Source organism: Erithacus rubecula (genome assembly GCF_903797595.1).
Source record: "Erithacus rubecula genome assembly, chromosome: 10".
Classification (NCBI taxonomy): Eukaryota; Metazoa; Chordata; class Aves; order Passeriformes; family Muscicapidae; genus Erithacus; species Erithacus rubecula.
The window spans coordinates 14,575,277-14,600,312 of NC_136662.1; the positions used below are offsets into that span (position 1 = coordinate 14,575,277).

Sequence of the window (25,036 nt, forward strand, 5' to 3'; positions counted from 1 at the left end):
GAAGAGCACAAAACTATTGGGATTTCTGGGGGAAGCAAACACTCAGGAAAAAAGTATTAATGTTGGAATATTTTCCATCTTCAGAAAACTATTCCTGTTAGCAGCTGTCTAACATTAATGACTACTTTTTTCTTAGGTGTGTCAAAGTTAATAATAAAATTAATTTTTATATCCCACTTAATTTTGTAATGAATGAGCACACACAGTACAATCCCTGCCTATCACCCATAGCTTTATGTGGCAGCTTAATGGGATCTCAGGAGAGGTGCTCTGCCTTGATCTGAGAAAAGGAGAGCATTTCCAGGCTGATATGGGCTGATATCATAACCAATCCTTTGTTTGCAGCACTGCAGCAAAGGCAGGACTTGTTTCATGTGGACATAAAAGACTTTTGGCTGTAAGTCTAGTCCACATTATATGTACCATATTACCAGTGTTAAACTTTAAAATTTTCTTCACAAAATCCCCAAACTTTTCAAGCCCAGGTTAGAAATTTTGCATCCATATTAAACCTGTCTGGGTCACAGAGCAGTTACATGACTCCCACTAGCCCATAGGGCAAAAACTGTGTTGGAATTCTAGTCCCCTCCTCAAACCACTTCAAAATGCTCCAATTCTTCAAATTGTTAATTTTATCTCTATTTTCTTAAGAATTATGTGTGGCATTTCTAAGGAGTTAGGGAACATTCATCTGTGGTTTTGGTAACTTACTTTCTTTTGAAGGGCACAATGAAAGATGAAAATAAACATTCCTTGGAAAGCATTAAATACTGTGAAGAGATATGTCATCACAACGGTCCCCTCATTTATAAACAGCAGACCAAATGACCATGTTAGGCCAAGGAGACACAGGAGAGCAAATGCACCCAGGACCCAGGATCTGTAAAAGAAAATTAATTTTAGTAACATTACTTATGAGAATGTACTTCGCCAAATCCAATATTAACATTTCAGTTCCTGCAGTTGACTTTTACTATTTTCACATTGAAATGTATAAATTCCTTGGGTTTAACCTTTTATCTATTAAAGAAAGAACAATTCCATTCAGTACTCTTAGACTCCAGTGAAAACAGCAAGAGTAGATATAACCTTTGTCTTTCTCAAGAACAGCAGAGGATGTCAAAACTATTCTGAAATGCAGAAGTATAGCACAAGCCCCAGCTTCTCCATTGCTTTATCTGCTTTTAGAGGAGAGATTGATAAATCTGGCTTAGCCACTAATCACACCATAGATTTTAAACCGTGGTGCTGCCATATGACACCAAATAATGTAACACAAATGCACAAAGGTTAAACAGCAGATTAAAAGCCTAGAGCCCAAATCGTTAATGCTTCGATAAACTCAGCTAAACTGGAGCTAGAGGATGTAACTTCCACATGGAGAAACCCTGCTGAAATGCGACAAAAATATGGATATTGCTTTACAGAACAATCTAAAAAAGATTCCATCATGAATAGGTTAAGGAAAAGGAATTGTAGCAAACAGCACAGAATGAAAGGGAAAGGGAATTTAGTCAGTGAATTCCACATCTAACTAATGATCTTACTTGATAAATGGCTTATTATCTTCATAGCTAGAAAGCATTATAAGCAGAAAAGAGAAACAAAATTATTAGACAGAATTGAAACAGAAATTAATAAGAGCATTTTTAATTGTCTATAAAAATTAGTCAAAATTAGGAAATTCAAAATGCAGAGGCAAGCAATTTAAAATTATAAAGGCACATAATATTTTAAAAGTCTTTAGCAAATCAGGTATCTCAAAAAGAGTTAATTAAAATTAAGGGAAATCCACAATATGACCGAGTTTGTAAAGTTAAAAATCATGCTAGAAGTTTGTTAATGTAGGGTTCTATCTTACCCAGGTAAGTCCGTATTATAGTAGCCATCACAAACACGGTAATTACTGGTGTGGATGAGAAGACAGAAAGAGGAAAAGGAAGAAAAGAGAGAGATGCTAAAGATTAGCTCTCTCTCTCATCATGCAACATGCAATGAAGCTGATACTGACCTATCTAGAACATCTAGTTCACAGTTATCCTTACTGAAAGTCTCCCTTTGTCATTTCCAACGTTCAAAGCAGATCTGTAAGACCCTTTCACATCCAACCCTCAGTGTTAGAAAGTTGCACCATCCCTTCAGCGTTGGCAACAAAAACCTTGAATATAACATAAGGCTATACAGAATACAGTAAAAAGCTATCTAAAAAAGCGAAAGCTGCCAAAGCCTTGTTAGTTACATAAAACTTATATTACTCTGCAAAAGGGATACTACAGTAGAACACCATTATAAAGTAAACATTTGTTAAATTAGCATGAAAACAGCAGATAATCTTCAAGTTAACAATAATAATAGAGTCAATTCTCTTGGGAGAACAGGATTACGAGTAGAAAGTGCTCAGAATCCCTAAATCAAAAAGTCATTTAACAAAACAAACTTAATATAATCATATCAGCCATGCAAACAGGAACATCATTTTTGAACTGCATTTTAAATGCAAATGAAATTACTACAGTGCTGTGGCATTTCCGTGAAACAGTTTCTTGGCACTAGTTCCAGGCTGAAATTATCTAATTTTGACCGGCGTTTGTGACATTACAGCAACAATGTGACGAAAGCAGGATTGCCTCTGTTTGCTTCTAATTGACATCTGCAGTTGCTGGGAGACAATGGCATGTGCTCCTAATGGAGAGTAGCTTTCAATCAGTTCAGCAATCAGAAAATAATCATAGTTCTCATACTTGAACACAAAGCACTTACTTAATGTTTTCCAACCTGCTAGAGTCTGGTTTCAAAGTGTTTGAGTGCTTCACCATTTTGCACAATGTGATCACCAGGAAGATAAGATTCAGCTGTCAAAACAGATAAGATTGAAATTAAACTACTTCAAGTAATAGGTTGAAAAATGATGATGTTACAGGCTAAACAAAAACCCTGTAGTTTATTTCCAAGTAGTGAAAATTGGTAACTATATCAGATGATCTGCAAACCATGATTGCAAAAAAGAATTAGAGGATAAAAATATTAGAAGTCTTTGTTTCACTTAATTTCCCAAATGCCACATCATCATGAACCACCATATTTAACTCATGTCCAACATTTGCCATTGTCAGTCTAGCTCTGTCCTCCAGCATGTTTTGCTCATCACCTGCTCACCTTTACCTGTCACCTCTGGCCCTATTCCCCATCTCACTCCCTGACAACTATGGTCACCCTTTTACTGGGCTATATTAGTTGTCCTTTTATCATCCCATCCTGATTTTGAAATGTTTTTCACCTTTGCTGGTTTCTCCTTTATTTTTTTTTTTATTCCTTTTTGTTCTCACAATCCTACTGGGGTCTTGAAAAGACCTTAAATGTAACTGAAGGAAAAAAAAATAAAAAAAGAAAAAGGAAAAAAAGGAAAAAGAAACACAAAGATGTAGCAAATGCATCAAACTTAACAGTGCCATAGACGTATGCTGGTGGTGCACCCTCCTGCTGCCCTCTTTCCCTTTGTAGTCTGGATTCTGTTGAATCAAGACTGTGTGTGCCACTTGAAGGACTGTGGAATCTTATTCTTGTTGTGTCATTCATATAGGTAACACCAGGGAAGATTCTGAAGGAAATTTTTTATCACTCTCTTATTGTGAAAGAGAATCACAGATATCAAAGTTACTGGGTGCCTTTCTCCTATCGATTTCAAAGCCTGTAAAAAGCACAGGCAAGCCAAATACAAGGATGCCTGCAGAAAGCAGGCTAAAAAGTGGCATCCAATTAATTTTAGTAATTAGTTTGTGCTGTCCTACATGACAGAAAAGTTATATCTCTGAAATGAGTAAGAGCCATGTCCTTTCACATCCTTCACATCCTACTACAATGGTCCACATGAAGTGGCTGGACCAAAAGCTAAGATGGAAGAATATGCTTGGACATCCTTATAACACACAGATAGAGAACCCCATTCCCATAATCTTCCACATTTACTTATTTATTTGTTTATTTATTTATTTATTTATATCTGCAACTGGTTACTCATGGAGCATGATTATACCCAGTCTCTCAATTTGGGCAGCATTTAGTTTGAGACAGCTTCAAAATCTTCACTATTTTTGTAACACTGGAGATACCAGTTCATGCTAGATGTGTTCCTGCAGCTGTGCCTCAATGTCAGAAATGTTACTGAAATCCTAATAAAGAGCTGGTCTTAATCTTGAAAAGATGAGGATTTTGAAGGCCCTGACAGAGTCTGTTATAAGAACACGTATTATAGAAATAATTTCTACTGCTACAGGAAATCATGCAATCGCTCCTGCTGCTGTCCCAAAATCTGGATGGACAGCATGAACTACAATGCACTTCTCAACATCAGAAAAGGGACTGGCAACTTTTGATCTTATCATGCAAAGTATAACATTTTTACAATTCTATGCTGAGATTAATAGAAAAAGGTCTTTGTGATACAAATAACAAAAATAAGCTTTTATGATTGACTTCTGTTTGTGCTTCAAGAACTGGCTGAAAATACTTAACCTTTAAGCTGATGCATGTGCATGGTGTAGGTTAAGCATATTTCCATTGCTGCAAAATGTAATAGAAGTGTCAATAATTCATGATCTTGGTGATTATGTTTTATGATTCTTAAAGGAAATGACTAACCAGATGAGAAAAACCTTTTCATTATATCATTGTGATCTCTTCCTCTTATCTAGGTTTCCACTGTGTGGCATACCTGGGTGAGAAAACAAGTTGCTTCTCCCCCTGGCAGCACCAGACAGGACAAGGGCTCTGGAACTGACCTGACCCTCAGTCCCATGCCTTTGCACACAGATTTTATTTTTCTCTATCTGAAAAAGTTTCTTGCATGGTTTGGTAGCTGACATATGAACTTCTTCAGCCTGCCTGAAAAATGCAACCTCAATTTGCTTTTTGTGAAAACAAACAGATGAAGAGCTAAGACACATACCCTGTGTCAATCCCAACACGTGCATCAACTTTGGCTGCAACCTATGCATCTGGGAGTGCACAATCCAGCTCAGAATAGTATTTACAGCACAGCTGGAAGCTAATCCTTGCCTAAGTAGTTACCCTGGAGTATCCTGTATTGTACTGGCATCATCATTCTTGGATCAAAAACTCATAGATATGGCTTAGCCCATAAATAACTGCCTTATGAAGCAAGAGGGTTTTATCCTCTGATTCTTTGTATAACTGAAGTGCTGGTTTGCCACACGAAAGACTTGTATTCACATACCAAGGTTCCTTTGGTGACATGTGAGCAGACATGGCCTTACCCCAGAGCCTGAGCCAAGCTCCATGGTATCAGATTTTATGTAGGTACTCAGCTCTGTCTGGGTATATGTCCTTGCTGCACCAGGGAACAACTGCACAAAGCAGCTTCTTAAGTGATATTTTAATTGTTATTTAGGTGCAGATCCACAAAACCAGCTCATAGAAATAATAATGCTGTATTCTGACAGCTGAAAAAGTCTTCCAAGAAAAAGGGAAAATAGTACTTTGAAGACAAAGTAACTATGACAACTGAGCATATGATACTTGTTTCTCCATCACAGACAAATATTGCATCGTTTTCAGTTTCAGCAGTCAAAAGACCATGGTTTGCCACTTGTTCAAACATGCTGGCATCTCTGTTACACATTATATCATCATAAAAACCCTATTTCACTTGTTTACAGATACTGTAACCAAACCTTTCTATAGATTTGCTTTTGGCTCCCTAACTGCTTTTCATCTAGAAATTGATTGTTTTGGAAGAACTCATGAGTTAAAGACATTTGAGCATCCTGCCTTTTTTCTTTCTTTTTTTCTCATGAAAAACACTAAGCAGTGAGGGGAGAGAACTTGCTGGAAAATAATTGCTTTTATAAGGCATAGCTGAATTACTTTTCTTGATGAGACATATGTAGGGGAGGAGAAGAAAACAGTCAGGACTTCTGTATTCATTTGTACAAGCAAAGCTTTTTCAGCTCTCAGAAACATGGTCTGGCCCAGAGCTATTTTGAGAAGAAGGCTTGACCACAGATCTCCTGAAGCTCCTTTCAACCTGAATTTTTTCTATGAGGACTGAGCTGCTACTGATCTAGGCAAATGTATTTGTAGATATTTTCCAAGCTCTACAAATGGCCTGAGCAGGACACCTTTCTTTAAGAAAATGTCCATCACAAGCATGCAGTACTCTGAGGTCATACAAAGGCTCACAGGAATGGCAAGAGAGACTTTTGAGAGCAATCTTCTAAGAAAAAAAAATGGGCCTCTGATGATGGTGGCTTTCTCATCACTTCATGCAACATAAATGGTCATAAATGGCTGGACCTCATCCTGACAACTGTGCTGCATCCATCCCAAATGAGCCAAAATCTGCAGCTGAACAGTATCCCTCTTCTTCAATGCTAATAAAAAATATAAATACATTGCACAAACACACACACAGATGCACAATGTATACATCTCAAACAGTCCTAAAATTATACCCTTAATCAAGTCTTTAAAATCTCTTTCATGCTGTGTGTCTGCAAATCAGACCAACACTCTTTTGAAGGCTAAAAATAAAAAAATTCAAAGTCTGGTCAGGCATCAGGTTTGGAGTTGAAGATTTTGCTATGATACCAAAGAGTGACAAAACACACAGCTACAGAAGGTGGAGCTGTTACATGAGATCTTTTAAAACATTAGCTGGTAATAGTAAGCAAGAATTTGAATTGAGAGTATTTAATTTATATTTATACTTGATTCTAATCTATTTTCTAAAACTTACTGTCACTGGGAGAGATGGCATACCAATAGAGAACTAGCTTAATATATACCCTGATTTTAGAATTTTATGTAAAGTTAAAAAAAAACAAACCTAGAGTATCTCATATACTACTAGTTCCTTGTCATCTCTTAATATAGCAAGTGTAATTGGATAGAACAAAGTGAAAGACAATTGATATATATTAAAAAGTTTCTACTTTAAAATACAAAATATGAATAATTTTTATGGTTATTAGGAAGTGCAGTGCCCTGGAAGGTCATGCTTCTTTCATAGGCAACACACATATGGCCATGTCTCATTTGGAAATCAGAAGGAACTGGACATGAAATAATGGTGCAAGTAGGAATTTTGTCTTTCCAGTCCCTGAACATATGTAATTTTGAGAGAGAGAATGTGTCCAACTTAACTTTCTAAAAAAATGGGAGTACTAACCTGCTCAGAAGACTAATAATTGGAATTAGTGCAGGTACAATGCCTTAGTAGCAAAATAAAGTTAGATTTTGCAAAAATTATGATAAATTTCCCCTAACTAATAGATAAATACCACTTATCAAGTGTCTACTATAGAAAGATAAACATGTATTATTTATAAAAATAAGTTTACAAATACAATCCATTTTCACATCTTAAGCTAAGTTATGTGTTCATCTGTACATCCACTGACTTAGGTAAGCAATACTTCAACCAGGGTGAGAACATTTGGCACATTCTATGTTAATGAAATTGGGCATAGTAAATTTTGCTTAGACAGCCATTGGTAGACTAATACATGGGCTCTGTTTGTAGGCTGGGAGAAGCAAACTGCAACAGTTTTGGCTAAATGAAACCAACATCACCCATTCCTTGGGCATGAATGAAATGGATCTACACAGCAGTCAAAGTGCTCAGGCTTTTCTGCCCACAGATTACAGAAGTGCACTGTTTGTTTCATGGCCATGAACCTGCTCAATGGAATCACGTCCGCCCTGAGCTTAGCAGCTTAAAATTCATTCCACACAGCCTGCAGTGCTGACATGGATACGATAAGACAGAGGAACAGAAACACCACTCTGAAGTAACCTAGCTGAACTGCACATGTTCTGACCCTTTTTGAACTCCCCGGAGCTTTTGTTACCTGGCAAATGCAGCTCTAAAGCTGCTCTTGTATCTCCAGATCTTTGCTCTTAGCCATGCAGAAGCCTGTTTCTCCCTGGGACTGGCAGTGAGAGAGGTGCTCTCTGAAGGTTTCTAAATGAGTGTGCACACTGAACTCTTACTGAACTGAATTAATTATTAAAGATGCAGATGGAGCTGTCCAAATGATAAGAACAGCTCCTGACGTATCATGATCCAAGCTTTCATTAAACCATTTCAGGCATACTAATGGTTTCCCACCACTCATTACTTACATGCTCTTTTCTCATAGATATAATAACCCTGGTGCCCAAAGGCATGACAGGCTACAGAAACAATGAAGTTAAAAAGTTCCTCAGAAGATGTACTGAGGAACTTCATACTTCCCCCTCATACTTCCCATTCTCATTTCGTGTGAAAATGCACACAGACATCAGTAAAAATGCTTATAAATTGAAAAAAACCCCCTTTAAAATTAAAATAGATAGCAATACTGACAAAAAAGACTTTATGTGCACTACTATTAAACTGAGAAACAGAAGTGATTTGAGCAACGTTGAAAACCTTACTAAGGCAAAATTCTCACATGCTACTGACACTAAGTAAGCTACACTACAAATACAGCTCTTTGGTTAGAGTGCACATGACATAATCTTTTTCAGCCACTACACTTCTCACACTTCTTCCTCTGGTTTCTCTTGCTTTCTCAGCTGGGACGATTAGAGGGCAAAGCAATTGCCAGAGAAGAATTACTCCCAGGAACTGTGCTGTGATTGCTACCTGCTGTTTCATATTTTTCAGGTTGGGAATACTGCTCCCAAAAGCCTTTTGCGTCTCAGTCTAAATGATTTGCTGGAGGATAATAATGTCACGGCCAGTAAATAATAGTGAACTATGTCTGTACATGGTCAATATGATTAAATGTCCTTCACCTCCATTCTCACTCTGACCTGGTTATAAGGAAGTGAAAAAGCCGTCAGCAAAGCCCAAGGCTTCCCATGTGAAATGTTATTTTAGAGGAAGAGAAAGAAATATAGGTGACTTAGCAAAATGCCCCCGTAACAATAAAATAAGGAAGGAGTCACAAACAAAAAACAAAATTATCACCACACAACTAGACTTGAGGTGACTGAACTATTGTAGCATGAAACTCAGAACAATTTCCAGAATAATATCAACAACTGCAAGAAACAACTTCATGTTGAAAAATAGTCTATCATGTTGAGCATACTATCTTTCTAAGATTTTCTATTGCAATTGTAGGTTTAATTAAAAAAAGAATTCTCATCAGTCTGAGATATGATTTAATTTGAATGTATTTAGAATAAACTTTGTACAATGATTATGGTCTACTCCTAAATCTTTCAAACACTGTAATTTTTCTAATTCAAGTCATACACATATAAATTTTGGCATCTATGCCCATGTCTTTGAAAATGTGCCAATGAACTCTAACAACCTCTACATTGCACAACTATCTGTTCTTAAATGACCACTCAATGCTTCAAATAGTTTTTGATAAATAGAGTAAATGCAAACCAAAACATTAGCCAGGCAAATTTTTTAGTAGAAATTTCCATAATCAAAGTATCAGTTTGTAGTACAAGTACAAAAAGTGCTGAAATAATATGTCTGGCACACCTAAAAAAGTCAAAGAAATTTCAAAAGTACACCTGATGCATGTGCTTCATACTGAAAAAATATTTCTGAATATGGAAAAATACAATTCCTGAATTTGGAAATGCTGAAAAAACTGAAATTCTGTTAGCATTTCACAACTCTGCTACTTTCTACTTTCTACTTTCAGGCTTTCTACTGGTTACATAACAGCCCCTTATTTGTTCTAAGACAGATGATCTTCTATGTCTGACAGGCACTACATGTAACACAAATGCACATAGAAGTAGGCGTGGAAAAATGTGCATATGCAAATGCACATACAAATACTGTGTAAGTGTAATGGAACATAAAATTTATTTAATTATCCAATGCATTAGAACACCCTTTTCAGATAATTATGTTGGATAATTAGCAGTTAAATTCTAAAATGAGTACAGTAGTGACACAATTGAAAGCAATAATAATGGTTCCCTTTAAAAAAGCCCTGTGTTTTGTACTTCATTGATCTTTCATATGACTACACATGTCAATACGACCTTCAGAATTCAAGCCATTAGGAAAAAATGGCCATGCTGAAGTGCCACTACAGCTTTGACAAGTAATCATTTGGTCAGCACTCTTTAAAGATTTCTACATATCTATATAACCACTAGTCACATTACAAATTTTTTATAAGCATTTTCATGGAATGTCTTTTGAATAAGGATGGCATTGAATGAAATGTTAGAACTTTTTAATCTGCTGTGAGGCCACCTAAATGCAAAGCAAAAAAACAAAGTTCTTACCAGAATAATAAAGGTAACAGGTCCAATGAAACTCCAGATAAAATAGTTATCTACGTGCAGCCAGCAGCTATTATGGAAAAAAGAGAATGAAAAGTGAAAAGCTGCATTAGCACCTCAGTCCAATAAATGGAAAGTGCAAAAATACTTCTTAGAAGTAACACTTTGCCAGTAAACAATGATGAACACTGCACAAGCACCACTTATTCCATGGACAATTCATAACCTGAAACTCTGCTAATGAGCTCTGTGCAATAACATGACTGAACCTGAAACTACATCATCAAGAATAACTATCATAAGGAGAAACAACACCAAAACAAGGTCTCCTTTCATTCAAAAGGTTTGGTGGCATGGACCAATGAAACTAACATCAGTAAATAACTTTTGTAGGCTTCCCATGTGATCTTCAAAGTCTGCTTTTAACTGATATGTTAATGCTCATGCCTGAGGAATATGAGGCAGAAAATGTTCAGATGCCACGTTTTGCTGAATAACAATATGGTATAAATAAAATGCCCCAGCTGGGAGTTGAAATGCAGAGAAAGAATACATAAGATACCAGACTAAATGACGTATAAACCTATTAGGGCCAACTTCACTTAGAAATTCATTTTTCATACAGCCCAGTTCCCTGCTGAATTCTCTTATTTGTCTTTCATCAGTGGCAAAATCAAGCAGCTTTCCTGTAGTCAACAGTATCTTTCCATTCTGTAACTAATTTCATCAAAGGACAAAATAAACACTACTGAAAGGCAAATTCATGCCTCCAGCAACTCAAATCCTCAGAAATGTTTTCTGTCTACCTTCTGTCACTTCCTATATACATCTGTATTTTTGTAAATAAAAGACAGTGTCTAATTTTAATCCCACTCTACTTGCCTGATATTATCAAAATAAAACATTTAGGTTGCAATATTGTACTGTCATAGTTCAGGATGAGAGCTAGCTAGAAGGACAGCTGAACAAAGAGATCTAATGAAGCATTAGCTTAAAACTGGATGGTTAGGATTGTCAGGTACTTTAAGCTGAGAAATTTTGCTTAATATACATCTGAGGACAAAAAGTTATTTACTTTTTCAATTTGTTTCAGGTCAATCTTTTGTGTTAAAAGAAAGACCATAATTTAGAATTGGTCTCTCTAGAGTACAAATCCCCTGAACCTAGAGAATTACAAAAGACTTGATTGTAATTTGTGCACAGCATTGCCATTCTCTTACCAATAAAGCTTTCAGATGGTATTTTAGTCTGTCAGGGACCCTCTGACAGCTAATAGGCTTTAAAAAATTATTCACTTGAAAAACACTCAGGTCACTTGCAATTACTTACGCTTTCTCTGTTCCGTAGCTCTTATAGTCAATAGCTGCTGAGACACCAACTACTGTAGCAGGGAAGAGGTAGCCAGCAACATAATAGTACTTCTTTCTAGAATATTCACTTTCAAATACTTCTACTAACATTAGATAAAGCTGCACTCCTTCTAGACACATCCAGGCAAAGGCTGCCAGGAAGAAAAAGTGTAAGAGACCTGCAAAAACCGGACATGCAATCTGCAAAGAAAGAGAGAGATGGAAATGTAAACCACAAAACCTTCACAAAATCATTACCTCTCCAACTGAACAGTGTGCAATAGAACAGCAGATATTTCTATTAGAAACCTTTCAAAAATTCAGGAGCATCTTCCCTACCTAAAAACATACTCTGTACATTTAAAAACACTAATATGTGCTCAATAGCTACAGAAAGTGAATTAGCTGAACAGTGTGAAAAAGTTAATAAAATTAAACCCTCATCTCCCAGTCATCAATGTCAGAGTGGACTTCTCAATTTCATAAGCAACTTTTTAATTTTGAAGCTGATATGGTTTTAGGACTTAGAGTTTAGATAATCCTAGATGTGAACAGTTGGTTCTCTAGGCATAATGCGATACTGCATATTCAAAATTATGAAGTGACTGCCCTGCAATTTTTGTCTGCTGTAATATGGAAATTTCTACTGTTGTAACAGAAATCGGTCTGAATTTTCTCCCCATTGGCCAAATTCTGGACAAAACTATGCTAGATTATTAGCTTCAACCCAATGAATTATGTCACAATTAATTTTACCACTACTACCAAAATGCCTGCTTAAATGTTAAGTGTAAAAAATGTGTACACATATGGAAAAGGCTTTGTACTAATATATATAAAAATGTAGTCAATATCTGTTAAGACATTTGAATATATATAGAAAACATATACATGTTCCTTATAGTCAACATTCAATTTAATCTCCTCTTTCAAAAGTCTAACCACCTGCTTCGTTAATAGTCAGTGTTCCTCAAATGAAAATGAAAAGCATATTTTGGATGGATGTAAATACTGAGTATGAATATATCTATCTTATTTTCATGCTGAGCTTTTATTTCAGCCTTGCTGTGTTAGAGTGCTGAAAACTTGTCAGTGTTGTCATGTTTTAACTCAAATCCATTTCAAACAGTCATTTCAGAGAACAAGAGCAGTACACAGAGAGAAAACTTACCTTGTACTCTGTCTTATCGATGCCTATTAGGAAAATGAACTCAGCAATGAATAGGTTGATACAAAGGTTCTTGTGAATAGTGTTACGATCACTTTGCAGGCCACGGAAAAAACAGAATGTGAAGATGCAGATGGCCAGGCAAACAAGAGAGATGACAATTCCCACCCAGGTGATGACAGTGAGGAGCAATTCGTGCACTCCATCTTTGTACTAGAAACAACCAAGAATGGAGAAAATTAATATGACTCTTTATGAGTATAAACAAAAACCTATTTTCACAGGTATCCAGAAAAGTTACTTGCTCATTACATGAGATGGGCAAAATGTACTCAGTAATTTCTCAGTCTCAGGTCAGCTTCCCAAAAGAGGAAGATCACGTTAAGTAGAAAAGAAGCAGGTCTGTGAGAAAAATGCGACTATTTTATCCAGATCAGATAGCATTTCTACTTTTCCTATGGCTCACAACAGACTGGTTGGAAATACAAGCAGAGAAACACAATATTTTTAAGGTACCACTAGGCCCTGATGAAAGGACAGAGGAGAGCTTTTCCTTGGACTTCCTATGAGGGCACATGTTCTTTCCCACAGACCTACAACTCTACAGCAGAGAAGCAAGCAATGTTTTACACACTGATCAGGACAAAATGCAGAATATGCTGCACATGGCTTCAATCTCATGTTTAGCTAAAGGAGATTCCTTGCTTCAGTTCTTTGCAGTCTTCTTTTCAAGTACAATGGCTTTAAGAGAAGTTCCATATCACTGCAAATGTTGAATACTCTGGGCCCCCTAACATGCAGGAAAGGGCTTTAAATAGACAACAAAATTTCTGACTATGAAGAGGTGTTTAAACAATCAGTATGGAAGTTCTTGACCTTCCTCACCAAGGAGAGTTGGCACTTGGGCTTCCAGGGAACAGCCTGCACAGCTGTCTCAACAGACACTCCATCTGTACTGAGGGAGAGTCTTTAAAATTTTTTAAGGTTGGTCAGTAACTTTAAAATATGGCTTGCAGAAAACCCTTGTCTTTTCTTGTTTTCTCTTCCATTGCAACTTTATGGATGAAGAAGAAAATGTGCTAAAGAGAGCAAATTTTGAAAAGCTTTGGAAAGAGTGGGTCGCATCTATAAATACTTAAGAAACTCCAACAATTTTGGATCTTGCTAAAAATTTAAAGCTAAGTTCTTTAAGTTTGTTCCCTGTTGATGGGTGGAAAGATTGTTACGTACCACAATTTCCCGACGAGCCATAAGAATTGCAAAGTTGGTGAGGTGACTGCAAGCACATGTTGTATGAGTTTTATTTGTGTCAAGCAGTTTGCAGCCTTGAGTTGACCAGTATCCCATCATAGTCCTCTCTGAGTAGTTCCAGAAGGAACAATTTGCATTGAAATAATTGTCAGGCTGAGAGATAAAAGGATAACATAAAATGAGGATTTTACACACTAAGATGGCAATAACAACTGTTTAATATGTGTAAAGAGCAATTTAGATTAAACTTCGCATATTTTGGACAATAAAGTTTTTCATTGGCAAAACTATGGACTATGTTGCACAAAGAAGACATCTAGTTTAAAAGGGACTTTATAGTCTGGAGCACTCTGAAGTGTAGTCCCAATTACTGTACACCCAATTTTAAACAATTACAATTTTTATGCATGGATGGTACATTATAGCTATTTTTGCTTTCTGTAAAGTTAGGACTGTGAATTTATTCTGGAGATGCCTTCTCCTGTAATTGACAATTTGAAAATAGAATCTTTTTCCTTTGATTCTCACCTTTGGTCAGGCCAAAGTCAAGTGAACATATACCACAAAAAAGTTCGCTTCTCAATGCTTATCTACTTTGATGAAAAACAACCCAATCAGATTTATATAAAAAGACAAACTAAAGGAAAATCTAACCATATTTTCTCTATCAGAGTAGTGATTGTTTACTTTCCCCATGTGAGACATGGAAAGAGAAAGGGCCAAACTTAAGAGCAAAGTAACATCAAAGAAAATATAACAAAGAAAATATACATAAATTCAAACTATAACAAACCAAGATACCATACTTTATTCTTTGTGGAATGAATGCAATTTGAACAATTTGATTAAGCTTCCATAATTTAGTACAAAATTATTGTAAAATGGTAAAGTGTCAATAAAACTTACATCAAACCATCAAGAATCTTAACAGCTATTTTCTATCCTTCTACTAAGGTAAGAGTTAATTTTCAGTTAGAAACAAATTAGTCATTTACATTTTCATGTTGATTACTGAATTAGCTTTCATTAAGGCTACACTTAAGTTCTAATAATCACTGAACCAGGCTCATTTAATTTTATGTTCATAGACTTAACTCGCGCCTCTGACCTAGCCCAGCATTTAAAATTCAAATGGAAAAAAAAAGGTTGTTTTTCTGCGTTTCTTTTCTCTCTTGCTGATTTTGTGACCTTGCCATAAATTCATTAGCACAACTCACATCGATGTGCTCCAGTGTGAAGTGCACGGGGTCGGTCAGGTACACCCTGCTCGACTCCTTGTTGATGGAGGCTGCGATGACGTGGGAGTTGACGGCGATGGTGCTGTTCTGCCCCGCCAAGTCACTGCCCAGCTTTATGGTCGCGTTCTCGGTACTGAGGAAACGACCCAAACTTTTGTAAATAATGAAAACCAGTTTGGCTAGTCCTACAAAACAAAAAGAAAAGCCCATCGTCACGCCACAGAGGTCCACAGAAAGACAGCGACCTGTACGCTAATGACAATTAAGCGTCAGTAAACTGAGAGGTATTTTCAGGCCATGGATTTGAAGAAAAATGACCAGGTACCTATGATCATCAAGAAAAAGACACAGAGCAGCTTCGTGGTGTTTTGTTTAGACGTTTTAACTAGTAAGGCAGGTTTTATAGAAGTTAATGGAGTTCCACTGTTCTGTGCCCAGGGCTCACCGTTCCTGCTGTTCTGTTTCATGGTTCGTGCTGAGAGCTGGATCCAGTTGCCTCCTTTACCCGCCTGAGGAAATCGCAAGTCCTGCACCTGGCCCTCAGTAGAAAGCACTGCAACATCCAAAACTAAACAGACCAGGGGAAAAAAAACGTGTTAAAAAAGGAGAATGCAGAGAAAGTCTCTTGGCCAGATTACAATATGCCAGATGACAATTTTCCCCCCAGTCTTTATTTAGTTTACTCACACGGCTGCTGTAAGGCAGATTTGTTACTGCATGCTTCAATCACCCAGACCTAGCTTAACTAAATCTAGTGCACACTGCTAAAATGACAGCACTTTAGTAGTGATAACATGACATCAAATCTTGTTCAAATTTCTGCCCACAAAACATCCATTTAAAGATACTACATGCATATTGCAAAAAATGTTAGTTTTGAAGATCTTAATGTCTATGCAGTATCCTCTGCTGACAAATTTAGAACTTTAAGTATTGATTCAGATATAAACAAATTTTTAAACAGTCAGCAAAGCATACCTAAGTATACTCATGCCATGCATTTAGCTAAATAAGTATACGTAGCTGAAAAAAAAATTTTCTCCCACATCTAATTCTGTATACTTACATAAACCATTTTATTAGTTCTGTTAATAAACATTTAAATTGAAAAAGCAGATGCCACTCAGCTGCACTTAAGTATTACTTTTATAACACATTGTATATTGGGAAACTTTCATGGGATTACCACTGAATGCTGGATTTCCTTGGATAGATAGAATCATACAGGTGAGAGTGGACAATTGGTTGACAAAATCTGTGCTATATTAAACCAGTCTAGCAACAACTCTGAACTATAGACTGACAAAAGGTATGAAATTAGGAAATCACTTCTGCAAGCCATATGTGCACTAGGAATTCAGTCTTGCATGGCATCAGGAAAGTGTTATTATGACATGAAGACAGCTTATCACAAGGAGTAATATTCAGGGTCTACTCATCTCCATGGAACTGCTTGTGTACACCCAAAGACAGATCTGTGATTCTACCCACACTCCTTCAAAACAACTGGTGCAGTTCCTTTGATAACAGACTGTGGGACTTTTCCTCATCCTTTCCCAGTATCTTCCTACTCAATTAAAAACTAGGCTGAATCATCTTCTACAGCTACAAATTTGCAGACACTGAAACGTGAAAAGTCTCATTTTTGTAGTCTATTCCAAGTCTCTATCTTGGTACCTCGCATATTAGCAGACTTTCAGGTTCCTTGTACCTCTCTGAGACTACATTAATCTCTGTAATAAAGAATTTTAATTTTATGCATAGCAATGATTTTTGCTTTAACACATCCTGAGCAACAATATTTGCACATCTCTAATACTAAACCCCTTCATTTCTCTGTCACCACTTAAATTCTAAATTAGGCTCCAACTATCTCCAGCTATATTGCAGTCTCTGGAGCATAGCTATTCTGCATTATGGGAGATGTAGTTCACTGAACACATTTTTACCTGAAGGCAGTCATGTTTAATATAAACATTTGGCCTATGCTGAGTGCCTAAAATATTTAACTGGCACAGTACATTGAAAAAAAAAGTAATTTAAATTCATTAGGTATAGTTTGTATTTAACAGAAAAGTATTTTCTGCAGCTCTACAGAAAACAGTTACCTCAAAAAATCCATACTCTGCCTTTTAAGCACTCTTCATATCCACGCGTTCAGCTAATGATTTTGCAGTGATAAATCAAATTTGTAGCATCAACTATTTCCCATTTCATAATGTACTAATGGCACTAAAGAAGTAGGCTAATTTCAAAGAACCAAACAAGAAAAGTGTGTTTTCCCTGCTTTGGAACACTCACCTTTCCATCAAACATTGCACAGCTCAGCCTTCACAAAGTACGTTGCTATCTGGAGTACTTTTTCTTCCTTTTGTATGAAGCAATATATAGCACTTTAACTTATGCTTGAAAAGAAGTTTACTTACCAATATTTTCTGTGGGCATTGAGACTCTACTTGGTTCTACAAGATTATCAGCCAAGACAAAAGCTCCTTCTTCCAATGTATCGAGTAACATTGTGGCTGCGTGGGCTTGTTCTGAAGAATTCATGTCCTTCCAGGACTCCAGAGCTTCAGGCCTGAGCAAGTTGTCCACTGTATCCACAACTGCCTGCATTCATTAGAAAACTATCATTAGGTCTGAAGCCCTAGGCAGCTGGGGAAAATTCCCAGTGTTATTTGGCGACAATTATAATACTTAACTGTCAGAATGATTTACTGTGACTTAATGGCACAAGAACACTATTTTCAACATTAAACTATTTTCCATCCGCTTGTTGGATTAGCATGAATAGAAGCGCAGCTAGCCACTAGCATTGTGTGGTGTCTAAGCAGTAAACATGCAAATTTGACTTGCTTTGTATCAGATATAAGCATGATATTATTAATGAGCTGAAAAATGCAACAATAAATGCCAGAAGTCTTGCCTGAAGCTTTCATCTTAATGTCAAAATGTATAACTTATATTTAAAAATACTAATGCCAAAATTAGCACTCTCCAGTTTAGGCTAAAATGACAATAATACTCCTCTGGAATCCGAGCCCCACTAGTGCAGCCAAGGCACTATAAACTACTTGTCTATGACAAACAGACCTTCTTTATTACAGGAGGCATGAAATGAAGCTGACTCAGTGGATATAAATTAGCTCTGGCCATTCTCACTCCCCCTCCTGTTCCTGTACCTGTTCATAGACACTTAGAAGGATTACCAACTCCCATTCCTGCACAAAGGTCAGTCAGAAAAGGAAATCAATAGAGCAAACAAGATGTCCACTGACCGTTCCTGTTATCAGTGATGAAAAAATTGTAAAGCTGAATAAATGCTGATATTTTTAAAAGTTTTACTTGTAACAACTCTATCATCATGCTTTAAGGTTCACTGAGTTGAATATAAGGTAATAATAAATAAAGAAGAAGAGTAATTCAGTGACATGATTACATTATTTTCCAAAATAATCCAATCAGAGTAATCAGGTAATCAATTGAAGGCAGGCTTTTACATTAATGCATAACGTTGCTGTGCACTGAGTGTGCTGTGCATTGAGTACACCAGGCACTGCTGCAACACCCTGTTTACTCTGTCCCATTTACCTATTCCTAATGTGTCATTAAGCATATATATAATTTGTTTGATCAATTTAAAAGCATTGGAAATGGAAACAGAACACATTATACAAACAGAAAGATGTCATTCTGGAGTACTATATTGTGCAAACAAACGAATGGGAAAACTTGGTCATGGCTATTGTCAGAGCAAGATTAATTAGCCTAATCCATTTTAATATCCTCTTTCTGTCTGCATTGTGAGCCACCACGACCTTCCTGGCAGGTGGAAGATACCTCGAAGTGGCATTAAAGCCTTTTTTCTTTCTCTAATGGGAGACAGAATAGTCAAAATGCTCACAGTGATACTGCTGCAGCCATTAACTAGAGTGGAACAGAAATTGGTCTGCAGAGGCCAGATTCATTAGTCACTAAGAAATACAGATTGGAGCCTCTAATCTGAGGTACAAATGAATTCTCTGTCACAAAGTGGGAACTTGCTTCATTTGCATAGTGTAAGTCAGCTTTTGATTTGTAATTTCAAGAGGTTTATTAGTCTTATCTAAGCAAAGAAGCCCATTTGAGACCTACAGAAAATGACACCAGTTGGAAATTAAGGTTCTGCTCTGGCTTCTCATGTATTGCCATACAGCACTGACAATATGCACTCATTGATATCATATGCTTTTTGTTTATTATGGGATAACCTAACTCTGCATTTTCTTGTGGAAAATCATCACCTGCCCAGTCATATTTCTGAAGTGCTTCTCCTCTCAGACAGAGGCAAATGGGTGGGAAAAACCCCACAGCCCCTGTGACAACATGGCTCTTGGAGCAGTCCTGTTACTGCTCTTCTCACCATCCTGTTTACTAATAAAAAGGAAGCAGAAAAACCCACTCTGCCCAAACCACGTCTGCTGGATTACCCTTTACTATTAAAGAATATTTTCTAATAAAAACTTTTTGCAATTATTATTACTTGAGAAATTAATTTCTCTCCAGATCTTTGTCTTTTTTGGACAAATTTCTGTATAACTGGACATCTCCCATCCACTTTCAGGGCTTTAGGATGAAAGACAGAAGTGCCCTGTACAGAGAAATCTCTTTTCAGTAAGAGTGTGAATTTTTTTATGATGCTGTAAAGTATTTCAAAATTTCTTTCAGAAACAATTTTTACATTTCATCTCAGAGGGTACAAGTAAAAATCAGTATTTTAACAGAAGTTTTGAAAAAAAAGTGCAATAAAATCTTTCAGAGCCAGACATGTCTGTTCTAGGACTTTTTTCTCCCCTTCATAGGGGCAAGGTGGCATTCCTGGCATTGGAAAGAAGCTGGCCACTGCAGGCAACCTTTCTACAACTGATGAAAGGAGCTGGAAATCAGGTAGCAATGTGTTACACGCCTTCTATACAGCCTGGTTAATGGGACATGTGGCAGATATTTTACTAGTAGAGTTAGAGAAATGTTTGTCTTTGCATTGTATCCTCAAGTCACTGAATTGTAACAATTCTTAAAACTGTAAGAAAGAGTGATTTCACTAGGCATAAGAATACACACAAAGAAAGCTACATAAGGCACATTTTTCTCACAAGCAAATTAACTCTAAACAGTCTTTGATATAAAATTCTACCAAGGTGAAGTCATTTCTTTGAGCTGCAAGCTTCTTCCCCCTACCCAAAATTTTATTACAAGAGAGATATTACTTCCAATTCAGATAATAATCCCTTCTGCTCTTTTAGCTTTGAACAAGTTAAGGTACAAGAGGTATGAACTTTGTTTGTTTGTTTTTTCTGAGTGTTATACCTGTGCAAAGCCAACATTTGTAAAGTTGATATGGGGCACAATACACATTTATCAAAGACTGAAATACATAGGATCATGCAGCAAGATGATAAAGCGTGGCAGGTTGCTGAAGCAGGGAGAAAGCAGGGTGACAGCACAGGAGATATACCTTAAGGTAAGCCCTGCACGTCTTCTCTCGTTTTTGGAGCTTTTTAATAAGGAGAAAGAAAATCAGAAGTTAGAAAGATTCTGGAAAACTTCAGAAAGAGAAAAAAAAAATACTCTGGTGTTTCAAATCCTGATTTTGAATGATAGCCTGGACATTGATCTAGTTTCTGTCCATGATGACTACAAAAGAACATCACACAGGAAATGTTTTTTCCCAACTGTGGTTTAAGCCCAGCTGGCAACCAAGCACCACACAGCCACCTGCTCATTTGCTCACCAGCAGGACTGGGGAAAGAATCACAAGGGCAAAACTGAGAAAATCCATGAGTTGAGATAAACACAGTTCAATAGGTAAAACAAAAGCCATGCATGAAAATAAAATGAACCAGGGGATTAATTCAGTGCTTCCCACGGGTAGGCAGATGTTCAGCCACTCCCAGCAAAGCCAAGCCAAGTAACATGTAAGGGTTACTTGGGAAGACAAACACCATAACTTTGAAGTCCCCCACTTCTTCCTAATTCCCATCAGCTTTATATGCTGAATATGATGTCACATGGTTTGGAATAGCCCTTTGGTCAGCTGGGCTCAGAGCTGTGTCCCCTCTCAAATTCCCATGCACCCCTAAATTCCTTGTCAGTGCGGCAGCACGAAAAGAAGAAAACGCTGTGAAAGTGCTGCTCAGCATTAGAAAAACATCTTTATGTTATCAAAGATATGGAAGATATATTTCAGCACAAATCCAAAATATGGCCCCCTAATAGCCACTGTGAAGAAAATTAACTCTACCCCAGCCAAAAGCAGCACAGCAACCTTTACTCAGGTGTCCAGATATCTTTTGCCCAAATGGTGGGATTTATATGAAAAGGTCAAAGGAAAAAATCTGTGTGTGGGCACTTGATCTGTCTCTGGGAAAATTATTTTAAGGGCATCTAGGGACTGCAAATAAACTATTGCCAAAAAAAACAGAGAAGTGCACGGATCTCTCTCCAAAGGAGGATGAAAAAATATTTCATTTGTGGCTTGCTGACTAGGCACATGCAAGGAAGAGGCTGAGAAATACAGCATTTCCTCTGAGAAAAAGAGGAAAGGTAATAACACTGTAATTTGTATTTAAACCACAAAGACACATTTTCTCTGAAATGTTTCTTGGAACATGTTTCCAGAGAAAACATTAATTCACATTTCAGATATGTGTAGTAAGGCATTTTTATAAAGATCAATTATAAGTCATGTTGGTGTCTTTAGAAGTCTAAGAATGTGCTATTATTCTGCAGGAAGTTGGATTAAAATAAAACCCAGCACCTATGCAGAACTCCACTGATTTTATTACATGTTCAGGGTTAAAAGAATCACTGGATAAACATGCTGATTTGTTACAGAATTTCTGAGAGCTAATACTCATTTCCCTCACACTAGTTATAATGCTTTCCAGATTTTAATATGGGACACAGCCATTATTTTAGGACCAGTCAGCTATTGAATTATATCTTACTCCCTAAAGAAGGTAATTACAACTTTCTGCTGTGTATTTACTGCTGTTTTCTCACATATGCTTATTCCAGAACTATACACATGCAGGAACAAAGTATAGATTAATATTTCTGAAAGGGAAAAAAATACCAAACCCAAGAGCAATTGTTATCCAGCAGGAGGTGGTGATGGGAGGTGTGTACCTTGTTATAACTCCTTCCAGCAGAGTCTTTTTCACTGGGCCGCAGCTCCTGAAGCTGAGCATCCAAAATGTCCACGAGCTGCTCCATCAGCCTCACTGATGAACTAACATCGCCAGCAAAGACTGGTCCTTTGGTGTGTTTAGCCAGTTCATTGGCCAGACTAGCAGCATTTTCTCCACTTCTGATCTGAAATGACAGTTTATATTATCTCAGCAGGGTCCCTTGTTCTGCTTGGGGCTCCTAATTCCAATTCCCCGTGTACCTTTGTTGTGGTGAAATAACCATTTGCACATACATTGAAATCTGTAACTAATTGAGACCAATAACATTCTCTTTATCTCAGAAGATTAAAGGTTCTTAGATCCGTGACACACAAAAGCAGTTCTTCACAGCCATCAAAACCAGAAATCTGAGTGGGACTTTTGGGCTCGATCTTCTATTCATCCTCACTTTTATTTTACTGCCATTATCAGACAGTAAAATATCTGTTTGTTCATACCAGTGCTTGAGGCATTTGAAAGTCAAGTAGCCTTGTACTGACAACAAATTATCCAGTTTTCATAAACTTTGTAAATCTCAGTAGGGAAAGGAAAATACAGAAAATGGTTCTGTGGTCTAATCATACTGTTATCAATGCACTCAGACAAAAATCTATTTATTACAGGGTAAGTTTTACTGAACAAAAAAAACCCTTGCTGTATACCACAAATTTTGCTGTGTGTTGTACAGTATTTTATTTTTTTTTAAGCAAATATAGCTTTTGGTTTTTGAAAACAAGCAAAACGACTTTGTTTTAAATAGTGATGAGAGCATATAATCAAAAATTCAACATAAGAATTTAGAGAGGGCATACTAAAATACACATAAGAACCTGTTGGCCAATGCTTTGCACATGGAGTACACATAACTCCTTCTACTTTTAATGAACAGAGTAATAAAGACAACTTCAACAAACTGAAATATTAATGCTCAGAGTTAAAATCTTTAATCACCAGTGTAAGCCAGATTAAAAGGTTTCAACCAACCTTCTGAGCCAGCTGATTTACCCAGTGTGAGGTACAGTTGCTAAGATCAGGGCCTTTGGGGTTCCACATTCCCGTTAAGACCACGCAGAGATACGAGGCAGTTCCTACAACAGATGTAGAAAACTACAGTGAAATTTTTCTGCATGCATTCAGGAAATTGGCTACACTGTGCTCCTAAAGCATTCAATTCTGAATGCTGCTAATGGCAGTGCTTGACAATAATTGACGAAAACGTAAGGAAATAATGTAGATTACAAAGAGCAATTTAAAAAGTCAGTGAAAAGTACCAGACGTTTTCTGCAAACAAACAAAAAGCCCTTGATTTTTCCTGGAGCATGTCCAGAGGGGAGTTCATAATGAGAAAGGCAGCTGTAAGCATATTTCACAACAGTCCTCAAGCAATGCCCTAAAATTTGACCTGGATTCACAAAAGTGCAAGTGCAAGGTAATTCTGTGGCTACACTCAAATGACGTTTGCAGGTTATAACCTGAACATTGCCTGTAGATACTGCACTCTCTGGGTGACAAAAACTCATATGACAGACAGCCTGAGATTAAAAAATATTCATCATGAGAGAGCTGTACATTGCTTTTGAAATGTCTGCTTGAAATCAAGACATACTTTTAAAGGCAATACCTCGTGTTCCTTTGGGGCAAGGGCGCTCGACCATCATTCCTCTCTGTGTTTGAGGCCAGCTAATCCCCCTGGCCTCAGTCGGTTCACAGAATCTCTCTGGCAAAGGGAAGAAACTTGTCACAGGAGGAATTCTGGTTGTGGAAATGGGTGGTGGTGGTTTGGGTCCTCTGCTTCCTTCCTTTGTTCCTCCAGCTGACGTTGTGCTTACAGGACCTCTCTGTGATGTAGTGCTAGTGGTTGACACTGTGGTTTTGTAAAGCTCTGCTGAAGAAGTTATTGTCACTGCTGTGGTAGGCACTGCACAGGGAAAAATCACAGTAATAATAAAGTAAATTACTTCAGAATTATATATTAAAAAAAGTTATTTAAAAGTTATTTATATAGCTTTCAAGGATTCTCTGGTGTCTCCTTTCCTTTATCTTAATATAACTCTTACTGCTATTCTGGGTGCCTAAGATATAACTTTGACACTTTTTTTTTTTTTTTTTACTCAAAGCTCATACTGGTATGACGTCTCAGCACATTCTCCAAATAATCTCTTCTGTAATAAAAATTGATAGCTGCATTTCTAAAAGCTGAAAGGCATACTAGTGAGTTATCAGTACACAACAAACACGCTCAAAGCAATTAAAGATTACTTAATCACATTTGCAGCAGGAACAACTCAATAGATAGAATCATTTGAATCAGTGTGCCGTGAACAATGTAGTCCAGCTTTAACAACAAAGGCAGCAGGCTGTAACTAACGAGAACGTTTTTGAAAAACAGACCCCAAAACTTCAAGTCACCCAGGACACACCTTCCAGAGCAATAATTTTGATAACATCTTGCTGCCAGCAGTCATTCTGCTTGAGAGAGCTGCAAGCCCCATTAGCTCCAAGCAGAGGCAGCACCCAGCAGGTACATGGCACTCTCCTCTTTGAACATTTGGG

The 25,036-nt window shown here is 37.1% G+C and overlaps 1 protein-coding gene across 9 annotated transcripts in view; it reads right to left on the reverse strand.

Moving 5' to 3' along the window:
- The window catches only part of ADGRL2 (adhesion G protein-coupled receptor L2), a 158,876-nt gene that overhangs the window by 13,973 nt on the left and 119,867 nt on the right, over positions 1-25,036 (reverse strand). For 6 of the 9 annotated variants that reach the window (XM_079314512.1, XM_079314506.1, XM_079314504.1 and 3 more), the window contains exons 6-18: positions 24,105-24,401; positions 23,468-23,571; positions 22,443-22,628; positions 20,770-20,808; positions 17,702-17,885; positions 15,721-15,843; positions 15,255-15,460; positions 14,017-14,190; positions 12,790-12,999; positions 11,599-11,819; positions 10,273-10,339; positions 2,761-2,852; positions 712-880 (exon numbers count right to left, since the gene is read on the reverse strand). In XM_079314512.1, the coding sequence (XP_079170638.1) occupies positions 712-880; positions 2,761-2,852; positions 10,273-10,339; positions 11,599-11,819; positions 12,790-12,999; positions 14,017-14,190; positions 15,255-15,460; positions 15,721-15,843; positions 17,702-17,885; positions 20,770-20,808; positions 22,443-22,628; positions 23,468-23,571; positions 24,105-24,401 (2,072 nt within the window). The remainder of the gene's footprint in view (positions 1-711; positions 881-2,760; positions 2,853-10,272; positions 10,340-11,598; positions 11,820-12,789; positions 13,000-14,016; positions 14,191-15,254; positions 15,461-15,720; positions 15,844-17,701; positions 17,886-20,769; positions 20,809-22,442; positions 22,629-23,467; positions 23,572-24,104; positions 24,402-25,036) is intronic. The other 3 variants (XM_079314508.1, XM_079314507.1, XM_079314511.1) reach the window with 1 other exon arrangement.